We start from the raw sequence: 12,243 nt of genomic DNA, 5'->3' as shown, positions 1-12,243 counted from the left end.
ATACCAAATACTTTCTTGAGGTGTATTTGAAATACAAAATACAAAATACTTTCATGGGGTGTATTTAAAATACAAAATACAAATACAAATTACAAAATACTTTATTAGTATACTTATCGCGACATGTGGAAACCAACAATTTCCTTCAAAGGATTTCCTTCCACATTACATATCTTGAAAAAGAAGTTTTAAATATTCAGTTTTACCAGAAAAAAACTGTTAAACCAATACAACCATACTTCAGAGCACGAAGTACGTATAATTATTATTAATATTCCTATACATGTCGAATACTGTATATACGTGTAAATGCCATTCATAACATGTTCACAACACAAATTAGTCGCTCACGCGATACGTTATCCCTATCTACTCGGCCTATAAAGGATGCAAATGTGCAATTTAAACCAACCGCAAAATGGCGGCTATAACCCTAGAACCCTGCTACTCTAAGTTATAACCGCGAAAAGATGACTTTGACGTCTTTGACAATACCAGCACTGTTGCCACCTGCAAATGTGCTTCTACTGCATTGAATACGAGTATTTAAGATGTCGTGAGTGTTGTGTGTCGGTGTAGTGAGAACCCTAGTGCACAAATAAGTAATGAAGATAAACTGCGGGTAGTTAGAAAAACTCGCACAACTAAAAGATGCTGACACCCGCCTCTTCAGTCCTTGCGAGACCATGGACATTGCAATATGTCCGAAAAGTCGAGGTAAATAAAATATGTTTATACGTGAATAAGTCCCGAATTAAAAATCAAATAATTTCATACTTCATTTTTTGAACGTTCCGCTTTACACAAACGGACGCACGCACGCACGCACGCACGCAGGCAAGCACGCACGCACGCACGCACGCACGCACGCACGCACGCACGCACGCACACACACGCACTCACACACACACATATACACATACATACATATAATAGATGCTCTTTGCAAAAAAGTGATTGATCACTTGCATTTACTTCGTCATTTACAACGACTTCAATCTAATTACATATATTTTTTGTATGTAGTTCTTCACATATAATACCACCACGAAGGCTGGGGGCTCAGATAGGGGCTCGATTAGGGGGTCCGGTTGGAGGTCGGTTAGGTGTCGGTAGGGGGTCGGTTAAGGTGTCGGTTTGGGGGTCGGTTAGGTGTCGGTAGGGGGTCGGTTAGGGTCCGGTGGGGGGGTCGGTTGGGGACCGGTTAAGTGGTCGGTTGGGGATAGGTAGGGGGTCGGTTAAGGGGTCAGTTAGGGGGTCCACCCCTAAAGGGCCCCTAACCCGCCCCTGACCCACTCCCTAACCAAACCCTTAACCGACCCACTAACCGATCCCCTAACCAGCCCACTAACTGACCCCAACCGGCACCCTAAACGGCCCCCTAACCAACCCCTAACCGACCCCCTAACCGCACCCTAACCTACCCCCTATCTGACCTCCCAACCGACACCCTAAACGACCCCCCAACCGGCCCCCTAGCCTACCCCCTAAACGACCCCCGAACCACCCCCAGCCGACCCCTAACCGACTCCCTAACCGACCCCTTAACTAACCTCCTAACCGACCCCCAACTGACCCCTAACCGACCCTCAACCGGCCCCCTAACCGACCCCCTAACACACCCCAAACCCATCCCCTAACCCATATTCGTGATGACACTTTTACTTGATAGTTTCGGTTTTAATTGTTAGTTTCAATTGTTTCTTAGAACAACTAATAAAATTAATCTTATTGCAATTAAAATAAATTCAATCGAAATCAGTTGCAATTGAATAGATTTTTTAATCTGATTGAAATTTAATTGATTAACGTACTTGCTTCGGCAGTACATATACTAAAATTGGAACGATACAGAATTATACGTAATCTAAAAAATGAATACAGCTATGGAATAGACGAGATACCATCCGCGCTTATAAGGGTATGTGCAGACGAATTGACGTTTCCGTTTTATACGCTTGTCAATCAGCCTTTTGCATAGGGTGTGTTCCCGGATCTTCTTAAACAATCCCTGATAAAACCGATCCTCAAAAAAGGAAGTAAGTATGATCTGAGTAATTACAGACCCATTGCATTATTGCCCGCGGCTTCGAAAGTATTTGAGAAGGCAATGTGTAGCCGCCTATACTCTTTCTGTGAAAAGTACAATATATTTGATGAGTCGCAGAATGGTTTTCGGAAAAATCGTTCAACTACACTTGCGACTTACAAATTTATGCAAAAGATTCTGGATACACTAAATGAAAAAAAGTATGGTATCGGTATCCTATTGGACATGTCAAAGGCATACGCATAAAGTTCGGTATGATATCTTACTGGATAAACTTTACGGAATGGGTATACGAGGTGACATTCATAAATGGTTCGCATCCTATTTAGAAAACAGAATCCAGTATGTAGAAATCGAGCATTATAACTTATATGAGACAGGGGAAATAACTCAAGTCAGATCTGAGCCCCAAAACATGAACAATTCGATACCACAAGGAAGCGTCATTGGGTGCATACTATTCCTGGCTTATATAAATGACCTCCCAAAAGTAATAAACGATTCATGTGTTCTTTTCGCTGACGACATCTCAATATTAACCTCTTGTAAAAATAGTGACCACTTAAATCAAACCCTTCACTTCAATACACTAACTACAATTGTAACATGGATGAATGATCACAATTTAGAAATTAACTTCACAAAAACCAAAATTATAGAATTTAGACCCTATCAAAAACCATCACTAAATATTAATTTTTCGTATAACCAAATACAAATAGAAACCGTCAATACATTTAATTTACTCGGAATAGATATCGATACAAATATAAATTGGAAGCAGCATGTACAAAAAATCACAAAAAAGCTATCTAGTTTTACTTACGCCTTAAAAGAAATAAAGAAGTCAACAAATTTACAAACTGCCCTAAGTGCTTACTATGCGTACGCTTATGCATGGTTATCATACGGCATCATATTGTGGGGCAATAGTACAACTGTAAATGACCTCTTTATTAAACAAAAAAACTGCGTAAGAATACTAGCAAATATATCAAGAACAGAGAGCTGTGAACCATTCTTTAGAAAATACAAAATCTTAACCCTAACATCAATTTACATTTTGGAAGTTTGCAAATTTATAAAAAAGTACTTACAATTTTACACTAAACTGCGAGACGAACCAAGACACCATCCCACAAGATACGGATACAATCTTGTAACACCGTTCTCAAAATTGGAAATGCATAGATCGAGCCCATATTCAATGTCGATAAAAATATACAACAAACTACCGGAGCATATAAAGCAAGAAAATAAAACAAGTATTTTCATAAATAACTTAAAAAACATTCTTTCTAATAAAACTTACTATACAGTGCAACAATATCTTGATGATAAATTGCTATAGCGTTGATCTGCCTCATTCCTATTTTGCTGTCCATTATTATCATATCCATATTACAGGATTCATATGTCTTTCATTGTACCTATGTAATAATAATATAACGCACACACTCAACATAGCCCCGCACTAGGGAAACCCTGTGTCGCGGGTGCCATGGACACACACATAGACAACCACAAATTACACCCAAACTCACGAGAGAAATAATTACAGGCCATACAAATATTTCTCCCGGCTCAGGAATCGAACCTGGGACCTCTGCGTGGCAGTCCGGCATGGTAACCGTTCGGCCACGGAGGCAGTTAATGTGAATAAATAAATAAAATGAAGTAGATAACATGTTATATAATGGAGTAAATGCAATGTTATTATGGTCGAATTAAAACTAGTATAACACATAATTGTACAATTAATAATATGTTTATATATATGATAAGAAATATAATAAGAAATTTTGTAATAATAATTATTGCTAAGGCTTGAAATGTAATTAAACCATATTATAAGTTTTTATATTGCTATGCCCTTACAGTATACTTACATGTATACGTAATATAGTGTAAAATTTGTATTATTTATATTATGTAAACTGCAATAAATATATTATCATTATCAATGCCCAACACTGATATAAATCTATGTACGTCACAAAATAGGCTGTACATTGAAAAGAAAAAAGTATTTTGTTGAAATGTATTTTGCAACGAAAGTATTTGAAATACAAATTACAAAATACATTACGGTCAGGTATTTGAAATACCAATTACAAAATACATTTTTAGGGAGTAATTGAAATACAAATACAAAATACGTATTTGTATTTTAAATACGTATTTCAAATACAAGTAATTCAAATACTGCCCAGCCCTGATCACAGGTATCTTTCACCGCCAGAAATACCATCTTCACCAGAGATAGCTGTGCCAATACCTCCAACGAAAAGGAAATTAGGCTCTCAAGGCGACGTGAATAAAGTTTTAAATTATTTAAATAATAAGAAAAAACATGACGCCGTAGATTACCTGTTTATTAGTTATGCAGAAACTTTTAAAAAACTGAAACCCACAATTCAAGCCGAAATCAAATTGAAACTTGCACACATTTTTACAGAAGCTGAACTGAACGACCTAGAAGAAAATCAAATTTCAGTAGCACCGGTACAATCTCCTTCATTTACCTTAATTAGCACAACAAGTAATAATGATCAAGAAAGTATCCCAGTTTCATTGCAACAAATTCCTGAAGACTTGTTTTTCCCATTATGATACCACTAATATCGTTGAAGACTAAACTACACAGGGTAATTCCAAGAGGTATGGTACTGAATTGATGCTGTGATAACATAAAAAATGTAATAAGACTTATTACAAAGAATAGTAATACTAGCAATGAATCTGGGACACAAACATAAACCTCAAATATATCAGAAACGATGAATGCTAATTTAATAAATAAAGTGTTTTATATAGCAATCAAGGAGTTTTATAATTTTTATTCGAGTATTGAATGGTCTACAAAACACTTTTTATTTGAATAAGTTTGCATTGTTAGTTCTGAGATGTTGATTTTTATGTTAGTGACTCGATTCATTGCTCCCGAGTGTATAAGTAGGTACATAAGTTAAGTATAATTGCAATTATGCATTGTTCATAATAATTTAAGTAAGTACATAAAATTAAATAGAATTGTTGTTGATATTACAAATCTTAGACGCCTGTTATTTGTTAAAATAAAAAATCATGGGCCGTAGGAAGCCAGCATTAGACTGATGGTAAAAGAAGTTTGAAGTAATTGTGTTAAGATTGTTGATTGTTCATAATAATGTAACTTTCGATAGGGACCTTTTATATCTTTATTTATTATACTATATTTATGTCTATATTATTATCTATTAATTATATGTTAAAATGAAAATGCCCAGCAAGTCTGTTAGAAATAGAAGTTTCAAGTTAACTATGTTAAAATTGCCCATAATAATATAAGTAGGTACATAAGTTAAATACAATTGTTGTTACATAAATCTTAGATAGGTACATATTATTAGTTAAAATAAAAACGCCCAGTGAGACTGCTACAAAAAGAAGTTTCATGTTAATTAATTATACAGATTGTTAATAATAAACTAAGTAGGTACAGTAGTTAAATGCAATTATTATTGTTGATTCTACAAATCTTAGATACCTATTATTTGTTATAATGAAAATGCCCAGTGAGTCTCACTGAAAAAATAGTTTCAAGTTAATTGTGTTAAGATTATAGAATTTTTTAAATGTTTTTAAATAAACAATTTCTGTTCATATGAATAGTTTGATTCAAAACCTTCCAAGTAAGTATACAGGGTGTCCCAATCTCAACGATAACCTGGGAACAGAATGTTGCCTAGTTTGTAACTACCCAGAAAAAAAATATTTAAAAATCGGAGTCATTTTGTTTTTGTAATATAAGCATTTTAATGAAAAATGTTGAAAATGTACGCACTGTACCCCATTTTTAAGTACTACAATTACAAATTTGCTAATTTTGCTGTTTTAGTATTTGTAACGGTAACCCGAAACAGCCCAGCTAATGAACACAATGCCAAAGAAAGCCCGAATTACTAAAGTTTCAGCACTAAAAAATTCTGTATTTAATTTTTTTCTTAAAATTTTTAGCAGATTTTTTTCAAGGTAACTGACACCCCATACTGTAAAAAACTACCTAGACTACCATGGCAATCTCTTACAAAAGTTTGCGCTTAAAGAAGTTCTTCTTCATCACTATCCGATAGTGACACGGACCTTTCTTTATTTGTGTTGAAAATGAAATGTGGCGTGACGCTTTTGGTGTCACACCGGCCGCCTTCGCGCCGCTGTCCCGTCACGAACTACACTCGGGACTGCTGTGTGGCATGCCCCGGCACGCATTCGCTTCCCGCAGGTCCGCCCCCGAAACGCTTTTCCCGCTTTACCGCGTCTGTGTGGCCTGACTTTAAGCGTCTCCTTGTATGAGCAAAAGGAAACGTCTAAGTTCTAGTGGGGTAAGAGGAGAATACTTTGTTTTGAGATAAATGTTTTGAGCGCCTGAAGAATAATTTTTATAAGACTATTTGTTCTTCCAGGAGTTTTTGAACAACTACAATACACTACAATAGCCTTTGTTTATCGGTTTTACACGTTTAACAATCATTACTCTAAATTCAATACTTACGATCTATTTGCCAAAAACGTGCAAATTGTGTTAACGTTTCTTTTCCCCCAAAAGATGGGATAAAATAAACAGTTATCGTATTTCTTGTAAAGGTAATGTTTACCTCGTTCAAGTTCATTCTCAAGAGTTAACACTATCAAGTTTGGGGCATACTAGCGACATCTCTTTAAAGTAATTTAAACTAATTTGTGGGTCTGTTTTATCGACTGAGAGACTCTAGTGTTAAACTTTTAAGATTATGACTTAAGGCTTCAAGTCCCTCTTCCCCCGATTCCCTTCCTCTTATCCCATCTGACCTTACGGAATAATGAAGATTCTTAATAAATATCTTTTGAATATTATTGACAATCCTACAAACTTACGTGCCATAAGACCTTGAGCTAGTAAGAAAATACTGGTGACGAGAAGCACTACAAAGTTTCGTTTCGCCATCGGTACGCTTTCACTGAGTATTGCCATAGGGAGACTGTACTGCCCAGATGCACTGTAATTTGCAAACAAAATGAAGGTTTTTATTATTGTAAGGACAAAATATTTTTCTATCAACCTTGGAATTTTCAATAAAACTGCGAAAACCAATTATCTGGAATTTGTGCAGGAAATAACTGACTATTAGGAAAACGCGACATAATTACTTTTGTAAATTGCGAATATTTACATATTTTCCGTAAAACATTAAATCTGGACTCATTTGTTACAACTTAACGTGGATGACCAAGGCATTTGTAACAAATATTTTTTGTTAAATCGCAATTGAAATTATATCACATGTGGTGTATGGAAAATAAAGGTACGACGCTAGTAATCGGTGCGAATGAATAACCAAGCATTGTTTTATCGAGCTATTTATTGAGCTATCCATGTACAAAAGAGTGTAGACCTAACACCACATTATTTTTAGAGCGGTTACATACGGCGAAGGCAGCGATGCAAATGCGATTCAAAAGCGATGTTGTCGCTAATCGTCTACCTTCACACACGCGCGGAATTTAAGTAGTGATGCAAACGCGACTGCATCGATACAAACGCGCGATTGCATCGCTATTCTTGGGATATATTAAAGCCGCCGTGTTTTTACCATTCTAACATGTTTAAGTCTAATTTACCAAACATGGTTATCAAAAATATTTTATTAAATGGTCATATAATAAGGACTTTTTTCACTCATACCTTGTATCAGACATCTAGATGTGATTATAAACTAACTTCATTATTGGTATTTTTATTTGTTTGTTTATTGTATCGTATTTTGTTTCATAATAAGCACGTTACATTGCCACTGTTTTTACTTTGAAAAACAAAGTGAATTTTGTGAGTTTCTTTTACTGCTTTCGTATGATAATGACTCATTGTTTAGTTTTTACTTACAATGTCAATGTTTCCTATAAGATAGTCATCAAGGAAGTAAATGCCTATGTATGTACAATATAATCAATGAGGCAATCAGATACGACGGCGTCGTACAGGCGGCAGCAAATCACGCTACACATTAACGGATCTTATTCATAATACCAATATTAACGACCCAATGTGTTACGTGAACGATATCACATTATTCATTTAATATCTTCTAATCCCTCAAATGACAAACAATCATTTTGATTTAAAGATAATGATGACGTATGGTCGAAGTAACGCCAAGTACAAAACCCTTTGAAGAAATCAAGTAATTGAAACAAATTCTTTGAATACTGAGATATGGCATCCTTCGTGTAATAAGGCCACATCTGCAAAGTGACAACTTTCCAGGTGAGAGGCTAAAGCAAGTCTGAGATATCAAACAAGTCTGACAAACTTGCCTATAGTTCACACTCGGTCATTTCTTTCTACGGTCGTAATGAGTTATATCTCTTTATAATTTGTGCAATGAGTAAGAATAATAGACAAAGCGTTTCTGGCATTAAGTCTAGCACCGTGTATTTAGAAAAAAAAAGAAATAAGGTAGGTTCGGTATATAAGGTCCAGCTGGAAACAAAGCCCAGTATTAAAAAATGTTAATTAGAATACTCTAATTCGTATAACGAGTCATGCATGCATAGAAATTACGTATGTAACCAGCTGGCAAAGTCGTTTCAGGTTGCGTTCGCTGCCATTTGGTCTGTAGTGTACACAAAGTCTGTACGGGTCATTACGGTTGCGTTTCGCAGGTACATATAATTTTGTTTGTCATAAATGATCACAGTTTTCAGCAAATTTCACGGTTTCCTTTGAATTTTTACTTTTTTATTTATTTTTAAAAAACACTTAAACTATCATGACAGGTTTAACCTAATGCGATAGTAAAGCAACAAATTATGATTACTATACTCTCATAGCTCCCATTACAGATATATAGAATATATATAACGCACACATATAACTCACACACTCAACATAGCCCCGCATTAGGGAGACCCTGTGTCGCGGGTGCCATGGACACACACATAAACAACAACAAATTACGCCCACACTCACGAGATAAACAAATGTAGGACATATAAATATTTCTCCCGGCCTCGGAATCAAACCTAGGACTTCCGCGTAGTAGTCCGGTATTATAACCGTTCGGCCACAGAGGCAGTTAAGATGTATTTCCTTAGACCATAGAGTACTTAATTACTTAACTGGTTTCAAATATGTCAACAATAAACAAACTCACTCAATATGTACCACATATGTAATTTTACTATATGCAGATTATGAGAATTCATTCGTAGAACAATTGAACAAATCGATGTCGTTTGACACTGGCGTTGAGTGCACGCAGCGCTCTCATGAGGGGCGCATTGTGCAGCAGGTTGGTGCGCGCGCGATACTGTGTTCTTTGCACTGTACACACAGCTTAACAGTGCAAAGAACACCTGAGTTGTGTATTTTATCACGTATCACTTTCAATAAGTAAGTGGCGAGAGCTACTTCTCTTCTTACTTCCAGTTTATAGTAGCCTATCATGCCCAGTATAAATAAGGTAGGATATAATAATGGATAACCTGGGTACACACCATACTGTTTTAAATATAGGAATCTACCAAACTTGTTCTGAATACGTTCTAACTGCCTCCGTGGCCGAACGGTTACCATGCCGGACTGCCACGCAGAGGTCCCAGGTTCGATTCCCGGGCCGGGAGAAATACTTGTATGGCCTACATTTATTTCTCTCGTGAGTTTGGGTGTAATTTGTGGTTGTCTATGTGTGTGTCCATGGCACCCGCGACAAAGGGTTTCCCTAGTGCGGGGCTATGTTGATTGTGAGCGTTATTATTATTATTATTATTATCATTAATTTATATTTGGCTTCATGTGGCGACCAAATAACAGCGTTACTTATGTTGATGTGATCAGAAAATATCGAGCTATAATAAATATACTTACAATAACGAGGCAATGAACTGTAACACCATCAACATGATCCAGTTAACGCTAATGCTGGCCAGCAGGATCATAACCAATCCGCCTGCCAGCGATACGAGCAACATGCTTTTTCTTCCCCTCTTGTCGGCCAAGTAGCCCCAGAACGCTGCTCCTATTATTGTACCTGGAATTGTAAAGTGGTTTATGTCTAGGTTGTAAGCTTATACTATGGTTGTACTATCACACTTAGTCCGTAGATCTTTAAGCGTCTATCGCGTTCAATATAATAAAGCTTTTAGAATGCTGATGACGCTGCCACGTTTCTGCAGCGCATCTGCGATGTTCGCGGACAGACGGTTTCTATGCCATTTTTTTATTACTTGTGTGAATAGTACCTGTTTTAATTTTATCAAATTTTTGTATATACATTTTTGTTTTGTGTTTGTTTGTGTTTTTGTTTTGTAATTATTTATTTATGTTTTACGTTGAATGTTTTGATCGTGTTTTGTTTTAGTTCTGTTTTGCTCCGTTTTCTCTTTTTTTTTTGTCTTTTGTGGTGTCATTGTGGTAAACAAATACATGTATTTTCTTTCTTTCTTTTCTTTCATTTTGCGCAAGCCTTTGGCATCTTTAAAGCACCGATGCATCTCCAACAGCTTTCTAAAAGTATTATCAGACATGACTGTCGAATATGGTAACACTGGCTAAAGCTGGCTGGAAAGTAAACTCCTCACAGACCGGTACATGCCGTTCACTAACTAAAATGGTGAAATATCCATTTTATATAGCAAAAAATAGAGCATAAAATTATCTTTTAAATACAGTTAAATTACTATTTTATTATTTACTTACTATATTATATATAAATTACTTATTATTAGTTAATGTGTTCGACTTATCGGAACTTACCTAACGACGCATAGCTGAAATATCATTATACAATTTCAATGTTCTAAACGGGTTATGGTTTTTTATGATATCTCAAAAAAATATTTTGTCACTTAGCCCCGTCTTAGTTAGTGAACGCTGTACATTATAGTCCATTTGTTTAGGTACTTAACTAAATGTTTTTTTTTTTTTTTTTTTTTATACCTGACAGGCAAATGACTCCACTCCACCTGATGTTAAGTGGAAAGTGGTATCCAAACGCGGAGGAACCTAGTGCAGCGATGAAATCCTCACTGCACTAGCCACCTCCACCCTGCCTGCCTACAATATGCCTCTTCACGCCTCGTTTGAAGGACCCCATATCATAAGAGGGAGGGAAGACATGTGCCGGAAGGGAGTTCCATTTGTCAACCGTGCGGCAGAGAAAGGAGCCACCGAACCTTTTAGTACGCGATGGAATGCGGCAGGTAGTGAAACGGTGACTACGAAGGCCAGCACGCGTGCTTCTGAGCAGGAACGGGGAAGGGGGGATGAGGTTGAACAGCTCCTCAGAGCACTCACCATGGTACATGCGGTAAAAGGCGCTAAGCGATGCAACATCTCTACGCAGTTGCAGAGGTTCAAGGCGTGATGAGACCATGTAAACAATCTTGATACATCTTTTTATTGAAACACATGCTTTACAAATCAATAGGTATAAAAATAGGCATGCAATTTCATATGAAGCTAAGTATTTGTATTTTGTATTTGAAGGTAAGGGAAAATCATTTTACAAATGTATATTTCATTAAATAGACATCTCAAGATTGTTTACATTTATTTAAGTACCTAAACAGATGGACTATAGTTATTGCTATTATTATTTTGTTATGCGCGTAGTTTCGAAGTAATATAAGTAGACTGACATTAGTCAATAAGTGTTTGTTTATGTATTTTTAATTATCTGAAATAAATTATTATTATTATTAGTCGTAATCTCAAACCGTTTTGTCTTTTGATTGATAACTTTGTTTTTTGATCTTATGTTTAATAATCGCTTACAAACTACACATCTAAGTTTGCGTTAGTGGATAACTGTAATACCCTAATTTTACTAACGTCTTTAACCTTTTCACCGCCATGGACGCTTTAAAGCGTCTTACGTCTATGCCTCAGAGTGAATTATGTTGCTCTGATAAGGTTATTATGATACAGGACATTTCCTAGTTTGAGATCAGATATCGTACTAACCTAGAACTGGTCCAGCGACCAGGATCCCTTGCTGGGATGTAGTGGTTCCAAGCTCGCATGCTGACGCCGGCACTATGAACGTCCCGCCATACACGACACATGCATACGAGATTATACACAACCCCGTTAATGATGTCAGCAAGTAACTGTAGAGACCAAACCCTGGAAATAGAATGAAAATATACAAACGATGAAGTAAATACAGAAGAAT

The 12,243-nt window shown here is 36.3% G+C and overlaps 1 protein-coding gene across 1 annotated transcript in view; it reads right to left on the bottom strand.

The window, feature by feature from the left end:
- Window positions 1-12,243, bottom strand: part of LOC113237857 (putative transporter svop-1) — a 30,348-nt gene that overhangs the window by 12,144 nt on the left and 5,961 nt on the right. The window contains exons 2-4 of the mRNA XM_026474556.1: window positions 12,033-12,194; window positions 9,936-10,098; window positions 6,947-7,068 (exon numbers count right to left, since the gene is read on the bottom strand). Coding sequence (XP_026330341.1) covers window positions 6,947-7,068; window positions 9,936-10,098; window positions 12,033-12,194 — 447 coding nt within the window. The remainder of the gene's footprint in view (window positions 1-6,946; window positions 7,069-9,935; window positions 10,099-12,032; window positions 12,195-12,243) is intronic.

Source organism: Hyposmocoma kahamanoa, unplaced genomic scaffold (assembly GCF_003589595.1).
Source record: "Hyposmocoma kahamanoa isolate Upper Pololo Valley unplaced genomic scaffold, ASM358959v1 94, whole genome shotgun sequence".
NCBI lineage: Eukaryota > Metazoa > Arthropoda > Insecta > Lepidoptera > Cosmopterigidae > Hyposmocoma > Hyposmocoma kahamanoa.
This window is presented reverse-complemented; position numbering and strand designations above follow the sequence as displayed.